This window comes from Mobula birostris, chromosome 19 (genome assembly GCF_030028105.1).
Source record: "Mobula birostris isolate sMobBir1 chromosome 19, sMobBir1.hap1, whole genome shotgun sequence".
Taxonomy (NCBI): Eukaryota; Metazoa; Chordata; class Chondrichthyes; order Myliobatiformes; family Myliobatidae; genus Mobula; species Mobula birostris.
Genome location: NC_092388.1, coordinates 66,407,880 through 66,435,595, shown reverse-complemented (window position 1 = coordinate 66,435,595; position 27,716 = coordinate 66,407,880). Strand labels below are relative to the sequence as shown.

General features: G+C 49.6%; 1 protein-coding gene across 9 annotated transcripts in view; it reads right to left on the bottom strand.

Annotated features, from left to right (window-relative positions):
* LOC140212661 (ras-responsive element-binding protein 1-like) overlaps positions 1-27,716 on the bottom strand; it is a 259,910-nt gene that overhangs the window by 32,328 nt on the left and 199,866 nt on the right. For all 9 annotated transcript variants that reach the window (XM_072283753.1, XM_072283757.1, XM_072283759.1 and 6 more), the window contains 2 exons: positions 17,340-17,484; positions 1,123-1,262 (listed from right to left, as the gene is read on the bottom strand). In XM_072283753.1, coding sequence (XP_072139854.1) covers positions 1,123-1,262; positions 17,340-17,484 — 285 coding nt within the window. The remainder of the gene's footprint in view (positions 1-1,122; positions 1,263-17,339; positions 17,485-27,716) is intronic.

Here is a 27,716-nt window from a genome sequence, read left to right as displayed (position 1 = left end):
GGAGGGGCAGTACTGAGGGAGTGTCACACTGTGGGAGGGGCAGTACTGAGGGAGGGTCACACTGTGGGAGGGGCAGTACTGAGGGAGTGTCACACTGTGGGAGGGGCAGTAGTGAGGGAGTGACACACTGTGGGAGGGGCAGTACTGAGGGAGTGTCACACTGTGGGGGGGCAGTACTGAGGGAGAGTCACACTGTGGGAGGGTCGTACTGAGGGAGTGTCACACTGTGGGAGGGGCAGTAGTGAGGGAGTGTCACACTGTGGGAGGGGCAGTAGTGAGGGAGTGACACACTGTGGGAGGGGCAGTACTGAGGGAGTGACACACTGTGGGAGGGGCAGTACTGAGGGAGTGTCACACTGTGGGGGGGCAGTACTGAGGGAGAGTCACACTGTGGGAGGGTCGTACTGAGGGAGTGTCACACTGTGGGAGGGGCAGTAGTGAGGGAGTGTCACACTGTGGGAGGGTCGTACTGAGGGAGTGTCACACTGTGGGAGGGTCAGTACTGAGGGAGTGTCACACTGTGGGAGGGGCAGTAGTGAGGGAGTGACACACTGTGGGAGGGGCAGTACTGAGGGAGTGACACACTGTGGGAGGGTCAGTACTGAGGGAGGGTCACACTGTGGGAGGGGCAGTAGTGAGGGAGTGTCACACTGTGGGAGGGGCAGTAGTGAGGGAGTGACACACTGTGGGAGGGGCAGTACTGAGGGAGTGACACACTGTGGGAGGGGCAGTAGTGAGGGAGTGACACACTGTGGGAGGGGCAGTACTGAGGGAGTGACACACTGTGGGAGGGGCAGTACTGAGGGAGTGTCACACTGTGGGAGGGGCAGTACTGAGGGAGTGTCACACTGTGGGAGGGGCAGTAGTGAGGGAGTGACACACTGTGGGAGGGGCAGTACTGAGGGAGTGACACACTGTGGGAGGGGCAGTACTGAGGGAGTGTCACACTGTGGGAGGGGCAGTACTGAGGGAGTGTCACACTGAGGGAGGAGTGTGTGGGTGATGGTCAAATGGAGTGGGTGCCTGAGGGAAAAGAGTAAGTGTGATGGAGGCTGGGGTGGGTGGATTTGGAGAATCTGGTTGGAACAAGAGGAAAGAGTGACTGGACAGAGATGAGTTCACCTCAAGCTGGAGTCAGGGTGTGTCTCCATGTGGGACTCCAGGCCGTACTTGCAGATGAAAGTCTTGAGACACACGGGGCAGTGCAGAATCTCCTCGCCCTTCTTCTCTTCCTCTGCCTCAGAGGCATCGTCCTGGATAATCTGGGTCAAGGACAGAAAGAGGACAGAGTTTGGAGTTAAAAACTAAAACAAAACAAGCACGGTGGCAGTTTAACAAAATACAGCACACAGCAGGTCAGCCAGCAGCTGTATGGATAAGGCAATCTCTTCTGATGGAAATTCCTCTGCTGTCCTCTCTCTCTCTCTCTCTCCCTCCCTTGATGCTGTCTTTAAACTTTAGGCATCTCTGTTACAAGGAAATGTTTCTGACTATGTAGAAACCTGCACTCAGTCTGCGACCATACTGCTGTGGCCCAGCTGAACACGGCAGATATCAATCGATCAATCGTCAAGCCTACATCCACTCTCTGCACAGTTCTGGTCTCCATGCTACAGGGAAGGATGTGATTGCACTGGCAAGGGTGGAGACGTTGTAAGGTACAGCAGACAGCATCCTATCTGGCTATACCAACTCAACAAGGAATTGCAAACAGTTGTAAGCACAACCAGGTTATGAAAAGCAGGCTCCCACCTCTGAACTCCACCTGCAATTCCTACTGCCTCGGGAAAGCTGCTGGCCCCTCAGCCCAGCCATTACCTCCTCTTGTCCCTCCCTGTGCACATAGCACCGGACTGAAGTACAGCTTCTATCCCACAGTTATCAGACCCTTGACTGGACTTCTCTTCTGTTAAACAACTGCTGGCACACGGGGTTGGTATAGATTGGTCAGTAGGGATAGAGTGGGCACACGAGGTTGGTATAGATTGGTCGGTATGGATAGAGTGGGCACACGGGGTTGGTATAGATTGGTCGGTATGGATAGAGTGGGCACGGGGTTGGTATAGATTGGTCAGTAGGGATAGAGTGGGCACACGAGGTTGGTATAGATTGGTCAGTAGGGATAGAGTGGGCACACGGGGTTGGTATAGATTGGTCGGTAGGGATAGAGTGGGCACACAGGGTTGGTATAGATTGGTCAGTAGGGATAGAGTGGGCACACTGGGTTGGTATGGATTGGTCGGTAGGGATAGAGTGGGCACACGGGGTTGGTATAGATTGGTCGGTAGGGATAGAGTGGGCACACGGGGTTGGTATAGATTGGTCGGTATGGATAGAGTGGGCACACGGGGTTGGTATAGATTGGTCGGTATGGATAGAGTGGGCACACGGGGTTGGTATAGATTGGTCAGTAGGGATAGAGTGGGCACACGGGGTTGGTATAGATTGGTCAGTAGGGATAGAGTGGGCACACGGGGTTGGTATAGATTGGTCAGTAGGGATAGAGTGGGCACACGGGGTTGGTATAGATTGGTCAGTAGGGATAGAGTGGGCACACGGGGTTGGTATAGATTGGTCGGTATGGATAGAGTGGGCACACGGGGTTGGTATAGATTGGTCAGTAGGGATAGAGTGGGCACACGGGGTTGGTATAGATTGGTCAGTAGGGATACAGTGGGCACACGGGGTTGGTATAGATTGGTCGGTATGGATAGAGTGGGCACACGGGGTTGGTATAGATTGGTCAGTAGGGATAGAGTGGGCACACGGGGTTGGTATAGATTGGTCAGTAGGGATAGAGTGGGCACACGGGGTTGGTATAGATTGGTCAGTAGGGATAGAGTGGGCACACGGGGTTGGTATAGATTGGTCGGTAGGGATAGAGTGGGCACACTGGGTTGGTATAGATTGGTCAGTAGGGATAGAGTGGGCACACGGGGTTGGTATAGATTGGTCAGTAGGGATAGAGTGGGCACACGGGGTTGGTATAGATTGGTCAGTAGGGATAGAGTGGGCACACAGGGTTGGTATAGATTGGTCGGTAGGGATAGAGTGGGCACACGGGGTTGGTATAGATTGGTCGGTATGGATAGAGTGGGCACACGGGGTTGGTATAGATTGGTCGGTAGGGATAGAGTGGGCACACGGGGTTGGTATAGATTGGTCAGTAGGGATAGAGTGGGCACACGGGGTTGGTATAGATTGGTCAGTAGGGATAGAGTGGGCACACGGGGTTGGTATAGATTGGTCAGTAGGGATAGAGTGGGCACACGGGGTTGGTATAGATTGGTCAGTAGGGATAGAGTGGGCACACGGGGTTGGTATAGATTGGTCAGTAGGGATAGAGTGGGCACACGGGGTTGGTATAGATTGGTCAGTAGGGATAGAGTGGGCACACGGGGTTGGTATAGATTGGTCAGTAGGGATAGAGTGGGCACACGGGGTTGGTATAGATTGGTCAGTAGGGATAGAGTGGGCACACGGGGTTGGTATAGATTGGTCAGTAGGGATAGAGTGGGCACACGGGGTTGGTATAGATTGGTCAGTAGGGATAGAGTGGGCACACGGGGTTGGTATAGATTGGTCAGTAGGGATAGAGTGGGCACGGGGTTGGTATAGATTGGTCGGTAGGGATACAGTGGGCACACGAGGTTGGTATAGATTGGTCAGTAGGGATAGAGTGGGCACACGGGGTTGGTATAGATTGGTCAGTAGGGATAGAGTGGGCACACAGGGTTGGTATAGATTGGTCGGTAGGGATAGAGTGGGCACACTGGGTTGGTATAGATTGGTCGGTAGGGATAGAGTGGGCACACGGGGTTGGTATAGATTGGTCGGTAGGGATAGAGTGGGCACACGGGGTTGGTATAGATTGGTCGGTATGGATAGAGTGGGCACACGGGGTTGGTATAGATTGGTCGGTATGGATAGAGTGGGCACACGGGGTTGGTATAGATTGGTCGGTAGGGATAGAGTGGGCACACGGGGTTGGTATAGATTGGTCGGTAGGGATAGAGTGGGCACACGGGGTTGGTATAGATTGGTCGGTAGGGATAGAGTGGGCACACGGGGTTGGTATAGATTGGTCAGTAGGGATAGAGTGGGCACACGGGGTTGGTATAGCTTGGTCAGTAGGGATAGAGTGGGCACACGGGGTTGGTATAGATTGGTCAGTAGGGATAGAGTGGGCACACGGGGTTGGTATAGATTGGTCAGTAGGGATAGAGTGGGCACACGGGGTTGGTATAGATTGGTCAGTATGGATAGAGTGGGCACACGGGGTTGGTATAGATTGGTCAGTAGGGATAGAGTGGGCACACGGGGTTGGTATAGATTGGTCAGTAGGGATAGAGTGGGCACACGGGGTTGGTATAGATTGGTCAGTAGGGATAGAGTGGGCACACGGGGTTGGTATAGATTGGTCAGTAGGGATAGAGTGGGCACACGGGGTTGGTATAGATTGGTCAGTAGGGATAGAGTGGGCACACGGGGTTGGTATAGATTGGTCAGTAGGGATAGAGTGGGCACACAGGGTTGGTATAGATTGGTCGGTAGGGATAGAGTGGGCACACTGGGTTGGTATAGATTGGTCGGTAGGGATAGAGTGGGCACACGGGGTTGGTATAGATTGGTCGGTAGGGATAGAGTGGGCACACGGGGTTGGTATAGATTGGTCGGTATGGATAGAGTGGGCACACGGGGTTGGTATAGATTGGTCGGTATGGATAGAGTGGGCACACGGGGTTGGTATAGATTGGTCAGTAGGGATAGAGTGGGCACACGGGGTTGGTATAGATTGGTCAGTAGGGATAGAGTGGGCACACGGGGTTGGTATAGATTGGTCAGTAGGGATAGAGTGGGCACACGGGGTTGGTATAGATTGGTCAGTAGGGATAGAGTGGGCACACGGGGTTGGTATAGATTGGTCAGTAGGGATAGAGTGGGCACACGGGGTTGGTATAGATTGGTCAGTAGGGATAGAGTGGGCACACGGGGTTGGTATAGATTGGTCAGTATGGATAGGGTGGGCAGAAGGGTTTGTTTCTGTTGTTGAGTGATTTTACTGATTGTGGGAGAGGATGGATCTGGGTCGCTACACCTGATGACCTCTCCTTACCTGCACTGAAAATAAGAACCACACACCTGCCGGGTACCAGAACCACTCGGTTACTCTGAGTGGGAGAGCCGTAATCTTGTTTGCAGTTTGTCCCATCTGTGGAGTACATTCAGGAAGGCAGAGTCCTGGGAAATCGAATAACCTGGCGGCTTTTCTAGTTACTGGGATACCTCGGATGCCTTGCTTCCTGCATTGTAGTAGGATTGGATTGGCTCCCTATGCAAATTCAAACCAACCTCCACCCCCACTTCCTTTGACCTTCCTTCTCATGTCCAGTCTCCACTTCCCCACTCCTGACATCCAGGCACTGATTATGTGACGGCCATCTCTACCGCGTGATCTTAAAAGGGCCACTACAGCTAAGGCGAGGAAAACGGGAACAAGGCCGGAGATCCTTTGCCAGAAAAAACTGAACCTGTTGAAATCTTTCTCCCCATCACCCGAGCAACTGTGGTTAGAGAAAACTCAGGCTAGAACAGTTACAGAGAGCACCCCCTCCCAGCCCATCTGACTCTCACGGAGCAAGGCTATTGATCATCACACATCTAAGCAAAATAAGGATATCATTTTTGTGAATGCCTGTGAGAAAATGGTAATGTGGGAAGGTACATATTGATAATAAATTTACTTTGACTTAACTTGACTTTTGGGCATTTAAAGAACAGACTGTGACTAGCTGATCTGGCATTATGCCTCACACCGCACAACAAATGGAGATATTGTCTTCAAACAACAGCTGGAAGCCAGAAACCTCAGTGTCTGTCCTCACCATCCACCTGTCCCTGATTACTCCAGGCACAGCACAGCTCTGCTTCAGGAACCCAGTGGCAGGGGATCAGCCCAGGGGACCCAGAGCTGACGTATGCAAGGCCGAAGGCACTCAGATAGTCATCAGCGACCCACTTCTACAGCACCTTGTATGCCAGTCAGGGTATCCCAAGCTACTTTGCAGTGTCCCTGAAAGTCTCAGCTCTCGTTGCAATGGGAACCACCAGAAAGTTTTAACGACATCTGGACAGATACGAGGAATGCAATAATTTGGAGGGATGTGAGCCAAACACAAGCAAATGGGACGGGACAGCATGAAAGTGTTGGGCTGAAGGGTTTGTTTTCCACGTTGTATAACTCTGACTCTAAGCTACCCCACACAGCCAGAAATAGAAACAAGAAACTTATGACAATACAGTGGGGAGGCTGCTCTGCCAGTCTACAGAACCATCCCACCAGTCTCATTCCCTCTCTCACCCATGTCCAAAAGATCTGTGGAATTTTTTTGTAATATTATAACCATATAACAATTACAGCACGGAAGCAGGCCATCTCGGCCCTTCTAGTCCGTGCCGAATGCTTACTCTCACCTAGTCCCACCGACCTGCACTCAGCCCATAACCCTCCATTCCTTTCCTGTCCATATATCTATCCAATTTAACTTTAAATGACAATATCGAGCCTGCCTCAACTACTTCTGCTGGAAGCTCGTTCCACACAGCTACCACTCTCTGAGTAAAGAAGTTCCCCCTCATGTTACCCCTAAACTTTTGCCCTTTAACTCTCAACTCATGTCCTCTTGTTTGAATCTACCCCACTCTCAATGGAAAAAGCCTATCCACGTCAACTCTATCCCCCTCATAATTTTAAATACCTCTATCAAGTCCCCCCTCAACCTTCTACGCTCCAAAGAACAAAGACAGCTGGTGGTAGACCTGAGGAGAGCTAAGGTACCGGTGACCCCTGTTTCCATCCAGGGGGTCAGTGTGGACATGGTGGAGGATTACAAATACCTGGGGATACAAATTGACAATAAACTGGACTGGTCAAAGAACACTGAGGCTGTCTACAAGAAGGGTCAGAGCCGTCTCTATTTCCTGAGGAGACTGAGGCCCTTTAACATCTGCCGGACGATGCTGAGGATGTTCTACGAGTCTGTGGTGGCCAGTGCTATCATGTTTGCTGTTGTGTGCTGGGGCAGCAGGCTGAGGGTAGCAGACGCCAACAGAATCAACAAACTCATTCGTAAGGCCAGTGATGTTGTGAGGATGGAACTGGACTCTCTGACGGTGGTGTCTGAAAAGAGGATGCTGTCCAAGTTGCATGCCATCTTGGACAATGTCCCCCATACACTACATAATGGACTGGGTGGGCACAGGAGTACATTCAGCCAGAGTCTCATTCCACCGAGATGCAGCAGAGAGCGTCATAGGAAGTCATTCCTGCCCGTGGCCATCAAACTTTACAACTCCTCCCTTGGAGAGTCAGACACCCTGAGCCAATAGGCTGGTCCTGGACTTGTTTCCTGGCATAATTTACATATTACTATTTAATTATTTATGGAGCAACTGTAACGAAAACCACTTTCCCCCGGGATCAATAAAGTATGGCTATGACTATGACTATAACTTGTTCAACCTTTCTCTGTAACTCAGGTGCTGAAACCCAGGTAACATTCTAGTAAACCTCCTCTGTACTCTCTCTATTTTGTTGACATCTTTCGTATAATTTCGTGACCAGAACTGTACACAATACTCCAAATTGTGCCTTACCAATGCCTTGTACAATTTTAACATTACATCCCAACTCCTATACTCAATGCTCTGATTAATAAAGGCCAGCATACCAAAAGCTTTCTTCACCACCCTAGCCACATGAGATTCCACCTTCAGGGAACTATTCTTCAAGGATACTGCAACGCCTTACGCTCACAGTACTTTACAGCAAACAATTAATCACACCTTTGGGATGTGGGGCCAAATGTATGTAGTCACAGAAGAACATGCAAACTCCACCCAAAGTCACGAATGAACGTAGGTGGCTGGAGGTGAGAGAGGAGAGAGCATCACAACCTGCTGCAGCACTGCACTGCTCTGCCTTGCTGCAGAAATACACGAGCTGCACACTCTGAGCACTCCAACTCCCTCCTCATTGGTGAGGTCCAATGCCTCACAGCCCAACGCAGAGCAACCCATCAACAAAAGACCAAATGAATTTGACTGAGGGGTGAGATGGGTCAAGCAGATCACCAGGCCAGCTCTGAAACACAAGCCATGCAGACAGCAGGTTTAACATTTCCAATTTTAAGGAAGCACCTGTGGCAGTGCAGGATTCCCATGGCGCTGCATGGGGTGTCTCAGCTGGGTTTTGCACTCAGGAATCTGCAGCAAAACCAGTAACTTCTCCCACACAGAGATGACATTCTCCACCCTCCTCCTGCAATGCTCCTGGACATGCCCCATGCAAGACTGAGGAACAGCATGCATCTTCCATCTGGGCACTGTGCTGCCTTCCAGTTTCAAAGCTGAATACTTCAACTTCCCGTATACAGACTGGGACCTTCTCAGTCTAGATGGGACAGATTTTGTTAGGTGCATCCAGCAGAAGTGTTTCTCAAAAATATGTAGATCCTGCAACAGAAGGAGAGGACATGCTAGACCTGGTGTTGAGTAATGAGCCTGGCCAGGTGACCCAGCTTTCGATGGGAGGACTTATGGAACAGTGATCAAAAGTCCTTAAGTTTTGAGATAGTTCAAATAGAGACCTTGAGGGAGAATATTGAACTGGAGCAGCGCCAATTACGAGAGTATTAGGCAGAAGTGAATGGGGAACAGCTGTTATTGGGCAAGTCCACACTTGACATGTGGGGGGTGTTTAAAGACCAGCTGCTCAGAGTACAGGACAGGTATGCTCCAGTCAGAAGGAAGGACAAAGATGGAAAAGTAAGGGAACCTTGAGTGTCTGGTGTTGCCATAGACAACTGGCCTGGAGGTCAGACGTGGGAGCAACCTGGCTCAGGAAGAGAGTTTGCAATGAAGATCTATTCCTGAGCTCTCACAATGCTTGTCCACACGTGCGTCCCTCAAATAAGCAGCAAGGCAACAGAGGTCTCCAGTGCTGCTACAGAAGGTGAGAAGGTCAAAGGAAGATCTCACTTTGCCACTTCAAGTAGTTCACCTTTTAGCCACTCCCTGGTCAGGAGAGACAAGGGCCCATTGTTTGAGCTCTGGGAAGCCAGCTGAGATTTTATTGGCATACATACAGCAAAACTAACAGACTGTTTGCAAACCTAATCCAGGTGATAGGTGTCTCCTTCCAACAACTTGTGCCTCACCCAGCACCATTTCACACTGCCACATATCTTGCTCGGAAACTCTTCCATCAGGGGACTACTGTTGGCAGAAGAACCTGCCCTTCCGGTGGCAAGTCCCCTCCGTCACCTCAGCATTCTTTAACAGTTTGGCACTGGAACAGATGGGCATCAACTTCCCATTTCCCTCCATAAGTGCCGCCCGACCCGTGAAGTTCCTGCAGTACTTTGTGTTGCTCCAGGTTCTGGCAGCAGCAGTCCTATGCATCTGGACATTAGAATGCAGCCAACCTGCAAAGCAGCAGGAGGTGATGCTCAGACCCTGCAATCGCAGCTCCTTACAGCTCCACCTGGTGCAGGGAGAAGCTGTTCAAGAAATTCCTTCCCCTCCTGCATCTGTTCCATCCTCTTCTCCCAGTCAATGCAAGGTACAGCAACAATCTCACTGGATATTACATCAGTCAGTCCCTTTGCCCTCCGATCACTAACATACACACAGCCCTTCACAGTCCCACTCCACACTGTCTTCAAAATCTGCTTCACTCTTACAATTCCTCCACTTCCAACCTCTCAGCATTTCCGACATTAACCTCTCCAGTACCAGCTTCCATCCCAGCACCCCTGGAGATATCTACCCCCCCTCCCCCTCAAAGCTTACTGCTTTGACTGAGCTTATGGCCGTGCAGCAGTGCCAAATGTTAATGATTTTTGTCGCACTGTGAGGTGACACAGAGCACTGCTGTTGCTCTTTGAAGTCTCACCCACTCTATCAAGGAGAGAGAGAGGAGATCTGGGGGCACTGGGGATCTTATGTGGCTGTGTTGACTAACAAATATTCCCATCGATTTCCCCGAGGCTCACTAGAATGTGAAAGGTGCTGTACAAGCTCAGACTGCTGCTTTGATATCAGATATATGGTTTCATTTTGAACTGCCCCTTGCAGCACAGAAGACTGACACTGCACTTTAACCCTTGTGCAGGAAGGGTTAAAAATGTCAAGCTGAGGAAATATGAGAGGCGGTGGATTGTTACCTGAGCAATGCTCAGCCTTCTGACCCCTGCTGCGCAAGACTTCAGTCAGCAGGAAAGGACACACAGAAGTTGCTTCCACTTCACCCCTGTGTGCCCCTCCTGCTCTCTCCCTAACCCCGTACCCCTTCTCCCGTTCACAAGCACCTCACTCTGAACCCCAGAGCTGCCCCTCGTCCTATCCAGGTGCTGAGAGTGTGAGCTGGCCCCACTGGATGAAGACACACTGTATCTCTTCCTCAGGCCCTGAGGGGCAACCTTTCACACAGAGGGTGGCACGGATATGGAACAAGCCACAGGGGGAAGTGGGACAGGAGGGTTTACAACTACTAAAAGAGGTTTACACAAGTACATGGATAGGAAAGGTCGAGAGCAGGGGTTTCCAGCCTGGGGTCTACGGATCCTTCAGTCCATGGCATAAAAAAAGGATGGGAACCCCTGGCAACACACACAAACTGCTGGAGGAACGGAACAAGTCAGGCAGTGTCCGTAGAAATGAACAGATAGTCGATGTTTTGGGCCGAGACCCTTCTACTGTTCATCCAGTGGGAATTCCTGGTCTGGACAGACACGTGTCAAACAAGAGCAAATCAGATTAGGTTTATTGAACTTCCTGGTCAGCATGGGTGTTAGGCCAAAGGGTCTGTTCCCATAGCAGCTGCATAGCAACAAAGGGTCTGTTTCTATGCCGGAGAGCTCTATAAACCTAGGCAAAATAAAACAAGTGCTTGAATCACCCAGCAGGTCAGTCAGTATCTGTGGAGAAAGAAACTGAATTAATGCTTCAGGTCAAAGAACCATTGTCAGAGCTCTGTCTGCCTGACCAGCTGTCTCGAGCCAGTAATCACCTCGGATAACTACAACAGATGGCCTGCTCATTAATACTCTACAGTTTGTGGGAGCTTGCTGTGCACTGCAGCATCTCAATGTTTCTGGCTGCAGAGCGTTTTGAGTTTTCAAAAGGTTACAGAACGTATTAAAAGACACGTGATTCTATAAACAGTCCACCCTGTCCTTCCGCATGCTTGAGACATTCGACGTCCTAAGGCAGGAATCTCAAGGCACCACCACTTTCATTGCAAAATGTCAGTGCTCTCTCCTGGGCCAACATTCCCAAGTCCTCCTTGTGGGTTACGACTCCTCATTCATTTTGCTGTCACCGGATGCCTGAATCAGACTGTCCAAGCAACCCAAGGACAAAAGCAACAGAAATGCAACACCTGAATGACTCCTGGGAATCTCTGGCCTTTGGTAACTCAGAGAAGGAGCACTCGGGATGGTATCAGTGAGCTTGGTGTTTTCATCAGAACCACATGGAGTCCCAGTATATGCCACGAAAGGAGCAGATCCACGCATCGCCCACCCACAGCGTCTTTCAGCTCCCTATCTTCCTGAGAATGGCAACACAAGTAGCTGCAGGAGTTAAGAAAGCACCTGGCACGCTTGCCTTGGTTGGTTGGGTGCTGAGCATACACGTTGAGAAGTCATGTAGCAGCCACGAAGAGCTTTGCTTGGTCGCGTTCTGGGGGGGATATGTCCAGTTCTGGACACCCTACCACTAGGAGGAAGTGAGCACAGACGAGGTTCACAAAGACGTTGCTCTAAGGAGAGATGGGACAAAGTTGGGTTGCTTTCTCTGGAGTGCTGCAGGCAGGTGTCAGGAAGTTTACGAGGCACAGATAGGGCAGATTGTCAGTCACCCATCCGGGGTGGAAAGGTGAAATTCCGGAGAGCATTGCTTTAAGGTGAGAGGGCAGAAGTTTGAACACAGGCAGCCGTGGGTACTGTTCTTTCCAAGGTAACTGATAAGCTCCTCACATACCGCACCTGGAATTTCCTTAACATTTAAACATCTCAGGCCGTGTAAAAATTTTCTGCTCAGAGCAATGGTTAAACAAAAACTGAGCGGGAACGTTGGCTGTGGGTGTTAGGATTGTGCAGTCAGGGGAAGTGGTGGAAGCAGACACTATGGCAACATTTCAGAAGTTAACAAATTTCATGACACATGCTGGTGATAATGAACTTGATTCAGACCCATAGGTAGACAGGAAGTGGAGAGGTACAGATCATCTGCATCAGGTGGGATCAGTTAAAATTGGCATTATTGTCAGCACAGACATTGTGGGGCAAAGAGCCCGTCCCAATGCTGAACATTCTACTTCACGTGTGGGCCAGTCTGTCACTCCCACGTCAGAACCTGCAGTGGGGCAGTGGAAGCCGGTCATTTTTGATCCTGAAGGAGAAGAAGAGTCAGATCTCTGGCCTCACCTTGGAAGTGTGGGCTCTTTACGTCCTGTCCTGGTCGTGGAAGTATTGGTCAGTAACGCTCTCTGCTCCAGGCTGAACTCCACCTCGCACTGGTGGGGAAGTGAATGCAGGGTGGGGCAGTCAACACTGTGACTCTCGATGTACCAAGAGCAACACGCACTCCTACTCCCCCGTCCCACAGGCCACTGCACCCACATCCCTCACCGTTCCAACAAAAGGCAGAGTGGCTTCACAGACTGCCAGCCTGTGTCACTGGAGGGTATGGGATGCTGCCCGTCAACCACAGCCCACAGCTGGGTGAGGTGAAGCCACACTCGGGTACGGAGAGCCAGGGAACAAACTGGAGGGAAAGACGCTTGATGGAAGGTGAGTATAAGGCTGCCTGACGTGGTAGGGCACTCAGCCAGCAGTTGTAATGCAGGGACCATGAAACGGGACTGAAGTCACAACAATGCTCCACGGACAAGAGGGTGTCCAGTTGTGAGGAGGAGCTGTATAGGTCGGGACTCCACAGGAGCTGGAGGGGTGACCTTAGGGTTGTATATTCATGAGGGGCAGAAGTAAAGGCGACGTTTTCCCTGGGTAGTAGAGTCGGGAATAAGTTTAAAGTGAGAGGAGTAAGATTTAAAGGGGTCCTGATGGGACGAGCTGGTACATGAGACAAGCTGCCAGAGTAAATGACAAGTAGAATATGTAAAAGACAGTCCGACAAGTATGTGGATAGGAAAGGTTTAGCGAAGTAGGGAGACACAGGAGACCGCAGATACTGGGATGGAGAGCAACTCAGTGAGTCAGACAGCAACTGCGGAGTTAAATGAACGGGGGGAGCAGAGATGGAGAGGGTCAGTAACTTTAAATTCCTTGCCATTATCATTTTGGAAGATCAGCTCATAAATAACATTACAAAGAAAACATGGCAGCACCTCTACTTTCTGAGAAGATTGTGTAGAAACAGCATATTACCTGAAACTTTGGCAAACTACTCTTGATCCACCGTTGAGAGCACCCTGACTGGTGGCATCACAGTCTAGTGTGGATACACCAATACCCAAGAACGGAAAAGCCCACAAAGAATAGTGGCTACAGCCCAGTCCATCAGAGGAAAAGCTCTCCCCACCACTGAGCTTATCTACAAGGAACACCACTACAAAAAAACGGACCTTGGATCACCTAGACAATTGCATAACCACGTCAGGCTGCTGTTTTATTGATTATAGCTCAGTGTTCAACACAATCATGCCCTTTACAATATGTCCTCTTCTAATCAACAAGCTCCAAAACCTGGGCCTCTGTACCTCCCTCTACAACTGGATCCTTGGATCCTCACCGGGAGACCGCAGGCAGTGTGAATTGGAAGTAACACCTCTCCCTCACTGACAATCAACACTGGCACACCTCAAGAACGTATTCTCAGTCCACTGCTCTACTCACTCTACACCCATGACTGTGTGGCTAGGCACGGCTCAAAAACCATCTACATAGTTGTTGGCCAAACTTCAGCTGGTGCCAAGGAGGTGTACAGGAGTGAGATAGATCAGTTGGTTGTATGATGCTGCAAAAACAACCTTGCACTCAGTGTCAATAAGACCAGCGAACTGATTGTAGACTTCAGGAATTGAGGGAACACACCAGTCCTCATCCTGGGACCAGCGGTGGAAAGGGGAGCAGTTTCAAGTTCCTGGGTGTCGACATCTCTGACGACCTATCTGGGGCCCAACATTTTGTTGCAATTACAAAGTTAGCACAACAGTGGCTATATTTCATTAGGAGTTTGAGGAGAATTGGTACGTCACCAAAGACTCTCTCAAGTTTCTACAGGTGTACCACAGAGAGCATTCTAATGTTGCATGACCCCCTGGTATGGATGGGCCACCGCGCAGGGTCAGAAACAGCTGCAGAGAGTTGTAAAGTCAGTCAGCTCCATCATGGGCACCAGCCTCCCCAGCATCAAGGCCACCTTCAAAAGGTGATGCCTTGAGGAACATCCATTGTTAAGGAGCCCATTACCCAGGACATGCCCTGTTCTCATTGTTACCTCAAGAAGGAGGTACAGGAGCCCAAAGGCACACACTCAATGATTCTGGAACAGCTTCTTCTCCTCCACCATCAGATTTCTGAATGGACAATGAACTACCTCAGCACTCTTCTCTGCTCTCTTTTTGCTCTACTTAATTCATTTACATTTTTATTGCAATTTGTAGTTGTTTTATTATTTAGTATTGCAAAGTACTGCTGCCACAAAGTACAAACTCACGACATAACTCCAGCGATATTCATCCATCATCACGGACCCCCACCACCCAGGCTGTCAGCAGCGGGAGGGAGGTACGAGAGATTTCAGTCCCACACCACCAGGTTCATGGACAGTTATTACCCCTCAACCAGGAGTGGAAAACTTCACTCAATACTGACCTGATTCCACAATCTACAGACTCACTTTCAAGGACTCTACAACTTGCATTCTCAGTATTATTTATTTACTTGGTTTTTCTTCATTAATTTTGTTTTTTAATGTATTTAAAAAGTTTGCCTATTGTACATAGATTGTTTATTATTCTGTTGTCTTTCTTTATTCTACTGTGAATGTCTCCAGGAAAATGGATCTTGTGCAGGATATAGTAACATATACATACTTCGATATTAAATTTACTTTGCACTTTGACATTTGAAAGAGTAGAAGGGAGTTAGAATAAAAAGCTGGAGGAAGAGCTGGCAGGTGATTGCTGGAGGGGTGATAGGCAAGGCAGACAGAGGAGGGGAGAGTGGAAAGCGCGACAGAAGCTGGCAGGTGATTGCTGGAGGGGTGACAAAGGGTTGCAGATGATGATGGAATCTGGTAGGAGAGGAAGGTGCAGCATGCAAACAAACTGGGGGGAGGAAACGCAGTGGGAGGAGTGTGTGGTGGGGACAGATGAAGAGGGTAGCCGATGGGAAAGAAAGACAGGTTGATGGTGGCTGAGGGAGTGGGATGAGATGGGTGCATGAAGAATTAGGTAGATCAGGAGGAGAAAACCTGAATTCAATGTTCATGTTGTCAAGTTGTAGGCTACCCCGGTAAATAGAAGGTGCTGGTCTTCTAGTTTGTGGTTAGCCTCATCTTGACAGTAGAGGAGGCTGAGGTTAGACGTGAAGGTGTGGGAATGGGGAGGGGAAGTCGAATGGCTAACAACTCGGAGTTCCAGAGCAGCTACGGTGGCCAGAGCAGTTTAGTTGCACCTGATCTCATAGATGTAGAGGCCAGATTGGGTTGGAGGGATATGGGCCATTCAGACAAATGGAACTAGCCTGGATAGGTAATCTGGTTGGCACAGAGTAGCTGGGCTGAAGGGCCGATTTCTGTACTGTATGACTCTGGAGGGACAGTGCCTGTCCATGCTCCCACAGACGATTTGCTCTTTCCACAGTCCTCACACCCCCATGTTAATTCTACCGGGAATGCAGGAAACGAAACAACTGTAGTAGGTAGTGCAATGAGGCCGGATTGCCTCTACCCTTGGTGCTTCCCACGTACATGATCTGGCCCAGTGAAACAGCAGACTGCCGATACCCTCACTGACGTCTTTCCTGCAGGCAACCAGACTTCACTCAGAATGGAGCAGGGCCCAGTCCAGCCCATCTCTCACGCACAGAGACACGGCGACGAGGCTGGGGACGTCTTGCTGCTTACAAGTTGATGCTGAGTGTGCATCACCTGATTGGATTATCACTGCAAACCATTGTTAAGAAGGCTAAGCTCTAGGATCTAGGATGTGGGGTACTTCCGATGAGCAGCATACTTCAGCAAATTGATTATTCGACACAGGAACTCAGGTACATCGGAAATCAGGGACCCGACACAGTGTCTTGCCCTCGTCTAATGCACCAGTAACGTCACAGCTTTACCCCCCCCCCCGTGCATCACACAGTGATGAGACAGAGGTGCAAACGCAAGGACCAGAGGCTGCTCACTCTACTTCTGCACTTGACAATAACCTTTGACTTGACTTGAAATAGGGTCTCAAAGAAAGGAGAGTCAAGGCACTTCAAATGCAGATCCTAGTAACAGGAGACGTGATAGCCTATCTGGGAGATTTTTGTCCCGACCGACCAGCGGCAGGCTTCCAAGTTTCGCCGTTCCAGTTCCCTGGAGTACGGTCAGCTGCCGCTGTCCCCTTAAGGCTCAGACCGCCAGATTCCTTCACGGAAAGTATGTACTTAAAGGCCTCACGCTAAGCACTCAGTGTTCAATTGTAGGAGTTCCATTTGACTTTGGATTTTATTAGCGTTGTCTTCTTCATTTCAAGTCTGAGTCTGACTTAATTCTGGACCTTATTTTGCACTTGGGTTCATCACCCTCCAACCCTAATCCCATTGCAGGATTAGGACTGTGAAGCCAGAGAGCGAGGGGGGCAGAGACTTCAGATGATTACAGGGCTGGAGGTAATAAGGAAAGGGGTAAGATCCCGATTTGGGGGGGGGGGGGCAAGATTCTAAAAGTAAGGCTTTATTTAACTGTGGCAGGTGGGGTCAAGTGGGCATTAGGATAGAGACAGTGAAGCTTTAAATGATCTCAAGTGCAAACTCTGAGAGTTGGCCAGGAAGGTGTCGTAGGAAGCGAAGAGGTGAGGAGATCTTGACCAAGGGTTTCATCAGGGGATGAGCAGTGGAAGGACATGGTTGGGTGGTGTGGGAGACTCTGCAGATCTGTGGTGTGGTCTGTATGAAGGAAAACATTAGCCAAATCTATGCCAGGGCCCAGCAAAGATGGGCTGAGAGTAGGTGGGCAAATTCTAGCCAAACCCTTCCTAGACCAGGACCCCAACCAGGATATGATACCTATCACACTAAATGTTAATTAGACTGGATTACCTTTTTGCTGGGAGACTCTTCCTCCTTCAAGTCACCTTCCTCCTGGCTCAGTTTCCTCTTGACCGAGAGTCTTCGGCGCTTGCTGGGTGATGGAGGGCTTGAGGCCCCGGAGAGCGGAGGCTCCTTCTCATGGATCTTCATGTGCCTGGGAGAACACAAACAGGAACAGCCACTGTCAGCCATCCAGTTCTTCAACTGGCTTGAATATCCCCAACAGGAAAAGCCAGTGTCCATCATCAGCCATTGAGTTCACCAACTGACCTGAAGGTGCCTCGCCCTAACTCTTCAATAGAACACTGGACCATCTCTTGCACCACCATGGACTTGTTGCTGCTGTTACTTGGCACCAATGTACTCTTTTGAAGTCTGACTTTTTCTTGATATGCTATGTACAATTTATATTCAGTGTGCTGTCTGAACCTACAGTGTCTGTGATAATGCAGCAAGTTTGTACCTCACAATTAAATTGACAATGGCTTCCACCTCCTTCTAGCAACCCACCATTTAATGAGATCACAGTTGAGCTGTGAGCAAATTCCACCTACTTGACATATCAAATAATGACTTTGACAAACAAAACCCATTCACCTCTAGTTGGCCAAGCATTTGCAAGAAGGGATTCCAAATCTCTCCTGCCCTGTGTGTCCTTGGCCCCGATGATCCTTACTGCTCTGAGGGGTTAGCACAAGAGCATAAATTGCCCTCAATATCTTAGTAACTTCAATTAGACTTCTTAATCTCCATATCGCTATGAACAGTTTCTCAATTTTTGGCACGTGACCAAGTGGTTAAGGCATTCGTCTACTGATTTGAAGGTCGCTAGTTCGAGCCTTGGCTGAGGCAGCGTGTTCTGTCCTTGAACAAGGCACTTAACCACACATTGCTTTGCGACGATACCCGTGCCAAGCTATATGGGTCCTAATGCCCTTCCCTTGGACAACATCCGTGGCGTGGAGAGGGGAGACTTGCAGCATGGGCAACTGCCGGTCTTCCATACAACCTTGCCCAGGCCTGCACCCTGGAAACCTTCCAAGGCGCAAATCCATGGTCTCATGAGACTAACGGATGCCTATAAGTTTCTCAATTGTAATCGACACACATCAAAGTTGCTGGTGAACACAGCAGGCCAGGCAGCATCTCTAGGAAGAGGTACAGTCGGCGTTTCGGGCCGAGATGCTGCCTGGCCTGCTGCGTTCACCAGCAACTTTTATGTGTGTTGTTTGAAATTCCAGCATCTGCAGATTTCCTCGTGTTTGCGTTCTCAATTTTAATGATTTGTCAAATAATTAACCCTTGTAGTCTTAGTGTAGGTTTTTTGCAAATCAAACGACGTGAGGCATTTTATGTTTAAGAGAAACCGTAACAGCTCATTTATTGTACCTCAAAACCTGAATAGGAAATGTGGTGACAGAGCTTCATGTAAATACATCATCAAGTCAGACCAGCCTCTTAAAGTGAACCCCAACTCAATGTTGGTGGTTGTGAATTCTGTACATTTCCACCAATTATATTACTCTCCACGAGAAATGGTTGTAAAGCAACAAAGATCTATGTAACTTCATGACAGTAAGGGATCCAGAGCTGCTGCCAGTGATCCAGGAGTGGGACCCGGAACTGCTGCCAGTGATCCAGGAGTGGGACCCGGAACTGCTGCCAGTGATCCAGGGGTGGGATCCAGAGCTGCTGCCAGTGATCCAGGAGTGGGACCCGGAACTGCTGCCAGTGATCCAGGAGTGGGACCCGGAACTGCTGCCAGTGATCCAGGGGTGGGACCTAGAGCTTTGCTTGAAAGTTTTTTTATGCACCCTTGGGATTCACTGTGGATGCAAATCATTAAACCGTTAATCCCTCAGGAAATAGACATAAGTTTAAGGATCACAAGTGAGTGTAGGTTGATTCAACATCGATGTGGCTTATTGAGACTGTTGTGACTTGGAGGTTGTGGGTCCCAGAAGAGACCTTATGAGAAACCCCTTTTAACTGTTCGACGGTAATTTGTGATTTGACTTTGAAAGCCGAATACTCCACATTCCTGTGTTAACCTTTTACGGAGATGGGAATTTAAGAGCAATAGCACAATAAAAAAAAGCCGAGAAAGCAGGTTGCAAAGTAAATGGGATGGTGACAGATACCACGAGAGGGAGGGCATGCTGAGCTGCACAAAACACTGGCTACCTCACACTGGAGTTACCACAACATGCTGCGACCAGTCACACCTTCCTTTCAGCATCTGAGGCAAGTGTCACCGCACAACTCCTGTGCCCACACTTCCCTCCCTGCTGACCACTGGCCAGGAGAGGGTTCGAGTACAGATACTTCCCTTCAGCCACTTGGTTCCAGTAAAACCCAAATCACCACCGTTTAGCAGCAGTTTGAACACTTCACATGAAAACTTACCTTTTTATTCTAATTGTGTTCTTTCTTGCAAAACTAGTGTATAATTTATGTTAGATTTGTACATTTTGTGAAAGCTGCTATTGATGCTACGTGCCTGTGATGCGTCAGAGGCTTCTCACTGCACCTGTGCATACACGTACTTGTGCAGATGACCACCCCCCTTCTCACAGCACCTTCCCTTGCAACTGCAGGAGACGAAACACCTGTCCTTTCCCTCCGTCCCTCCCCACCGTCCAGGACACAACTACTCTTCGGGCTGAAACAGCGGATCACCTGTTCTTTTCCCATCTCGGATGCTACATTTGGTGAGCAATATGCAGTGCTCTCTTCATTGGGGAAATAAAAAGAGATTGGCTGCTGATGCTGGGATCCTCCCACCTTATTATTCTGGTGTCTCCCCCCTTCATTTCCAGTCCCCAGGAAGGGTGCCGTCCCAAAATGTCGACTATTTATTCATTTCCATAGACGCTGCCTGACCTGCTGAGTTGCTCCAGCATTTTGTGTGTGCTTTGTTTCACTGCAAGTTTTGGACCCTGTGGTATGTTGCTATGTTGAAGGGATAAGGAATTTCAGCTGCGAAGCTGTTCTCATTGGAGCTAAGAGAAACTGGTTCACTGTGGGAAAATGTACAAGCATAAACTTTGGTGATATTGTCCCCAATTCTGCTGAGAAGTAGATAGACATGTTCACAGCAGTTTGGCAATGAACTAGACAAGCTACACCTTACGCTGGAGTACGATAAGCAGGACGCTTGGGCTTAAAGTGAGAGTAAGGTGTTTTAAAGGAGTAGGCATTTTACACAGAGAGTGGTAGATATCTGAAACTTGCTGCCAGAGGTGGTCATGGAGTCAGAAGTTTAAAATGGACACTTGATTAGACAAGGTTTAAAAGGCACGGTTCTAATGCAGATAAGTAACACGGCATGAACCTGCTTTCGTGCTGGATAACTCGGTGGCAAAATGCCTGGCCCATGGCAAGGGAGTTTGAGAGGTACAACAGATCATGGCTGGTTTGGTTTAGTGCAGAGAGAAGCAGTTCTCATGGTTCAAGGACCAGGGAAACACAGGTTTCGGGAACAGTCCCAGCAGGACAAGGACCGACATCTCCATGCGATGAGCAGTCCTGGTCTTAAAGCACTGCCAGATGATGTGGTGGGTACAGTTTCAATTCTGACTTGCAACTGGAGAAACTGCAGGGTTGCACATGACAGAAGGGCTGAACAGACTCTTTCTGCACTACAGCTAACACTGGTCACCATGAGAGATTGCCATGTGGAGACAGACATCCTGAATGTCCACACGGATGGATGACACCTGAGGTCACTGTCCCAGTGATGGACGCCTGAGGTCACTGTCCCAGTGATGGACATCTGAGGTCACTGTCCCAGTGATGGATGGATGCCTGAGGTCACTGTCCCAGTGATGGATGGACACCCGAGGTCACTGTCCCAGTGATGGACGCCTGAGGTCACTGTCCCAGTGATGGACATCTGAGGTCACTGTCCCAGTGATGGATGGATGCCTGAGGTCACTGTCCCAGTGATGGATGGACACCTGAGGTCACTGTCCCAGTGATGGACGCCTGAGGTCACTGTCCCAGTGATGGACAGCTGAGGTCACTGTCCCAGTGATGGACAGCTGAGGTCACTGTTCCAGTGATGGACGCCTGAGGTCACTGTCCCAGTGATGGACATCTGAGGTCACTGTCCCAGTGATGGATGGATGCCTGAGGTCACTGTCCCAGTGATGGATGGACACCCGAGGTCACTGTCCCAGTGATGGACGCCTGAGGTCACTGTCCCAGTGATGGACATCTGAGGTCACTGTCCCAGTGATGGATGGATGCCTGAGGTCACTGTCCCAGTGATGGATGGACACCTGAGGTCACTGTCCCAGTGATGGACGCCTGAGGTCACTGTCCCAGTGATGGACAGCTGAGGTCACTGTCCCAGTGATGGACAGCTGAGGTCACTGTTCCAGTGATGGACACCTGAGGTCACTGTCCCAGTGATGGACGCCTGAGGTCACTGTCCCAGTGATAGACACCTGAGGTCACTGTCCCAGTGATGGATGGACACCTGAGGTCACTGTCCCAGTGATGGACGGACGCCTGAGGTCACTGTCCCAGTGATGGATAGACACCTGAGGTCACTGTCCCAGTGATGGACGCCTGAGGTCACTGTCCCAGTGATGGACGCCTGAGGTCACCGTCCCAGTGATGGACGGATGCCTGAGGTCACTGTCCCAGTGATGGACGGATGCCTGAGGTCACTGTCCCAGTGATGGATAGACACCTGAGGTCACTGTCCCAGTGATGGACGCCTGAGGTCACTGTCCCAGTGATGGACGCCTGAGGTCACCGTCCCAGTGATGGACGCCTGAGGTCACCGTCCCAGTGATGGACGCCTGAGGTCACTGTCCCAGTGATGGACGCCTGAGGTCACTGTCCCAGTGATGGACACCTGAGGTCACCGTCCCAGTGATGGATGGACACTCAGCAAACTGTGGTGGTTCCATAAAGTTAAACCTCTGATGTTGGCCAAAGTCATGTTCAACAAATGGTGACTTGCTGTCTCCATCTCAGATCCAGCTGCTGTTGGGAGGTCTATTTCCAACAGCTTCCTAGGCCAAAGTGCTTTGGTGGCTGAAAACCACTGGTCCATAACACCAGCAAATCTTACAGTGCACCCCCTCCCCCCAGCCACCAGCATTTAAACTAAGCCTGACACGAAACATATTTCGAGAGAACTTGGCATCAGCACCCACAGCTGGGTGAAAGGTGTGGCACAGGAAGAGGCAATTTGGTGCACAATGCTGTGCCAAACTAAATATTTCACTCATCAAATGTCTAATTAAATTAGTTTCTACTGCCTACACAATGCCCACATCAGCATCAGAATCCCAATCAGGTTTATTATCATGGTCTTATATGGTGAGATGTGTTGTTTTGGGGCAGCTGTAAAGTGCAAAGTCTGTAACCATAACCAGTCATTTGGAGCACCTCCAAACTGCCGATGAGAGTGCTACCGGTCAGTCTCCCGCTTGTCTGTGTCAAGATGTGACGTGTGTAGTGAGGTAGTGCTTGTCGCTCTCACTTTCTGGCTAGCACATTCGGCTCTCCTTTTTGCAAGTCTCTCCCTGCCAGTACGTAGCCTTTCCAACAACAAGCCTCATGTCGTGCCTCCTCGCTGGCAACACACGGAAAATGAACTCCTTTTGGACACAGGCTGAACTACAGAGGACAGATCATCATCACCCATTGTCCTTTGAAACAGGTGGCTACCAGCCAACAAACCAGCCGTGTCCCTATCTAAGAGACTCTTGCATGCCTCTGCTGTATTTGCATCCAACAGCACATTGCAGACACCCACCACTCTGTGTATAAAAGACTTGCCAAACACATTCTTTGAACTTACCCCTCTCACTGTAAATGTGCGAAACAATTTAACCCTGGGCGGAAGAAAGATACCAGTTCTCTCCATCTTCAAGAGAAGCCAGACAGCATTAGGGAAGTTGTTCTGCAGCTCAGAACTCAGGCATGGCTGCCAAAGATGGAGGGATAATCATCATGCCAGAACTACTGGGGTGGGATGAGGGGGAGGTGTTAACAGATATCGGGACAGGGTGAGTGCTTTGAAAGCAAACTGACAAATTATAAAAGCAAAGTAATGCTCAGATGGAAGCTAGTGTGCGTGAGCAAAACACAGGGACTTGTGGGAGTTGGGAGTTGGGCACAGAGCGTTGTCTGAGTTCACGTTTACACGCACAAGCTCAACATCAAAGCAACGGCAGTGCAGGACGGGAGCTGCACCCACTGTCATACACTAGAACGTGGCACACGGGATCTGTTCAGCCCTCCACGCAGTTTCCAGCATCAAGGACCGGGATTCACTTGATCGTTGCTCAGCTTGGAGGGCCAGTCTCAGAGTACAGGATTAAGTGATGTCCGTTGCAAAACAAGCCCCAGGGGTGCTGGATCTTGGCATGCAATACAAAAGGCTGAGGTTGGAAAAAGCACATTCAGTCTGCTATAATGTTTACTATGTGCAGAAACATACTGGTAAGACTGGTTTTAGGAAGGGCAGGCATACTGTTACCAAGGCGACAAACCCAGCCTGTACTCCATCCCGAAGTATCTGAACTTCTGCCACTTAACAAAGAGCAGACAAGAACGAAAACTTTGCCAGTTCTCTGACGGAGTACAAGTCTCTTCCTGCCACACCACACCACACCACACCACACCACACCACACCACACCACACCACACCACACCACACCACACCACACACCGCACACCGCACCGCACCGCACCGCACCGCACCGCACACCACACTGTTGCTGCAGGCTGTTAAAGCAGGTAATTGGATACACAATGATTAAAGAGCACAGCCTAGAATTCACTGGCACTTCACAAAGCTTAAACAATGCATAGTTTTACAACCAAAAACAATAGATGAACACGATGAACACTGCTCAAGCATTAAGTAAATAATTTCTGTGATCAGGGATCCCTGTAGCAACAGGTACCAGTCTCCGTGAGGTTCACTGAGGCACTGCTTCAAGAAAGCATCCAGGCCATGCCATCTTCTCAAGAAGGAGGTACAAAAGCCGTAAGTCCCTCACCACCAGGTTGAAGAGGAGTTACGTCCTTTCAACTATTTGGTTCCTGAACCAACCGGCACAACCCTGGTCTCTGCCTCATTGTGGTCACTTTGGTCATTTTTGCACTAAAATGTTCTAAATGTGTTCTTCCCTGTAAAAATTATGAATAATTGATGTTTTTCCTGTGATTTGTGTATCTGATGCTTTGTGCCTGCGACACTGCTGCAAGTTTTTTATTCTAATGGTGCATATGACAATAACCTCGACTTTGATGGAGTGTGTTTGCTTTTCCAAGCACACACAGAGTTGCCTCAGGTGTTTTCCGTTTGGAGTTCACAATGTGGAGAAACCGTCTGCAGACCGAGTGACTGTCCTCAGCCGACAGAACTAACCTCCAGCTCCCAGCTGCCCGTCCCACTTGGATCTTTCTGTCTGAAGCCCCCCGCACTGTTATCCCTCATCTTCAGTCTGGCCATGTTGCATCCTGCAGAATTCAGGAGTGAATTCTCCAACTGCAGTTTATATTGCTTGAATCACTCTGGCCACTTCAGGTGTCAGCCACCTGTGAAATCACCTCAGTTCTTCTCTCCCTTCTGGCAAGGTCTGACATACCGAGCAAGACCCACAGCTTTTACGTTCTTTTGTGTTCCGCTCTCTACCCTCAGTAACCCATTGAACAGACAACATTCACAACCTGAGCCTCCCCTTATCCTTCTATAAAATCATGAGGGGCATAGAGAGGGGAAATCTGTAGTCTACCCCACCCCAAGGATGGGGAATCAAGATCTCCAGGGTATAGGCTTAAGGCGAGAGTGGAAAGATTGGGCGGACGGACAGAGAGTAGAACCCAGCAAAAATCCTGCCACATTCAGCAGCGCATCCAAAATTTACTCAGTGCATCAACAGATCACTGCGAGCACGATTGAGGCCCTAAACAGCAACCCGCTGTCTTCAATCTGACTCATCTTTCACTCTAACTGACACTGCAACCTCTCACTTTCTTCGCTCAACAAGTGCTCGGAGTCCAGTGATTCCCCTGCATTCAGTGATCAGAATGTGATCTGCTCTGCCCTGGGGAAACCAGATGCAGACTGGGTGACCACCGGGCAGAATATCTGAGTTTAGCCCAGCACAGTAACCCTGAGCTCCCTGTTCCCCGTCAACTTAATTCTCCACCCCACTCTGCCACCGCCACTATTCCACAATACGTTCAACATAAAGTGAAGGAACATTAACAATCTGCAGGTATTTCTGAGTCCTGATGAGGCGTCTCGGCCCCAAACATTGACTCCTTTACACTTTTCCATGGATGCTGTTTGCCTGCTGAGCTCCTCCAGCTTTTGTGTGTGTTGTCAAGGAGGACTAACTGTTTTCCAGCTCGACTTATCACAGCACGGATTCCATATTGAATACGTAGACTTTCCAACTTACTCAGAACAGGCCAGATGTGATGAAGTGTCAGCTCCCGATAACACTAACTATGTTCTGCGCTCCCCAGATACTGCTGGACATGCTGTGTGTTACAACTCCTTCAGCTTTCCACTTCCTGCAGTTGTGAATCTCCCATTTCTGGCATTTTCCCTTCTTTCTTTCTGCTTCTATTCACCTCTCCGACAGACAGACCCATTGGGATTCACCAACTCTCACCTCCCTCTCCTAGCCAGTACCACCGCTCCTTGTGGCATTCAGAGCCCCGGGCTCCAGCCTGTCACACAGAATCCCTTTGCCCACCTCTCCAACCTCTCTGCCTGCAAACAGAGGCATGTTTCTCCTTCACCGACGGCAAGTGAAGGATTCATTGACCTGATATGCTGACACAGGTTCTCTCACCACAGATGCTGCCTGACCTGCTGAATATTTCCAGGATGTTTAGCTTCTATTTCAGACTCCCAGCATCTGCACTGTTTGTGTTTTTGGAGCAGTTCTATGTCCTAGGACCTTGGGTCAAGCAAGTATCCTTCCTCAAAAGTGAGTGCACACGCTGAATAGTGACTCATTCAGTGTCAGTGTGCATGGATTCTACACTCTGTACTGGGCTACCGGCATTCAGCCTCTGAGTGAATCACAGGGCTCAGGGGTCTCCAGTTCACAGTGTATATAGCTGAAGAACATCATCCCAGGGAACCATAAGGCTGTTTCACAATGGGGGAGAGGAGATCGACTGTCACTGGCTGCCCACAGAACCTATTAACCACAGTCAGTGGCATCTGCTGCTTCACATTGCACTCCAGAAACCCAGTCATGAAACAATGAGTCACATCATTCCCATCTCACCTTAAACTTGCCCTCCAGTACTTGATTCCCCAGCCATGGGAAAACGATTGTGTGCGTTCATCCTACTTATATATTTCATAATGTTATACTCCTACATCCGATCACCCTTCATTCTCCTCCACTACACAGCAGGGTGACCATACATTACTCCAGGTGTGGCCCTGCCAAACTGCAAAATAACATCTCAGTCAGCTTGCTTCAGTAATAGGCAACACACATTCCTCCTTCTCAACAAAACGAACAACCAGGCACCACTCCAGACGCTCCAGCCAAGAAACCGGTACTCTCGTCACTAATAGGAGCACCATTCTGCTCATACTGTTTCAAGTGCCGTTTCTCAGAAAAGGTCTCACTTTCCTTCTGTGGACAAGAGATCCCTAGGAGAATATCCTAAAGATCACAAACGTTCTCTTGAGTATTAAGCATACTCTTTCCCTAATCGCGATCATGGAAACAAATCAAACACTATCACTTCAGTGCTTTTTAGGGGCTTGCTTTGCACTGAAACAGGTGCCACACCACAGATCTATGTTACTAGCTACGCAGTAATCTCGGGACGTTCCAGTATTGTGGATCTGGCCTTGACAAAGTAGATGTCTTCCTGCAGCTGAGTCACACCCAAATCACCACTGCCCCAAAGGTACCTGTCCTGCTGGCACAGCAAGGACAGGTATGTGACAACACCACAAGGCCTGGACCCTCCACCAGGCAACATTGTCGCTCAACAGCAGAACATCTCAGCCGCTGGGTGAGCGACTGGGATAAGCTGGGCTTCCAACTGAATGCAATCCCACAAAAATGGAGAATGGGAAATTCCAGGGTGTGGGTGGATGGCTGAGTTTTCATGTGCGCAATAGGACTGGGAATGGAGGCATCTTCTCACTGCTTACTAAGGGTATGAGTGCTGTGGAAACAGCCTGGTTACAATGACAGCACTGCATTTCTGTAGTGCCACCAACTATTGCTATCAAACTTCTCAGCGGCTCGAAGCCAGTAGGCCTGTGGAACAGAGCTCGGTCGAGCGGCAAGCTTTAAAAGAGCCTCTTGAAGGAACAAAGCAAGGCGGAAAGATTTCTGGAGTTTGAGGGCTCAGCAGCCTGAGGCT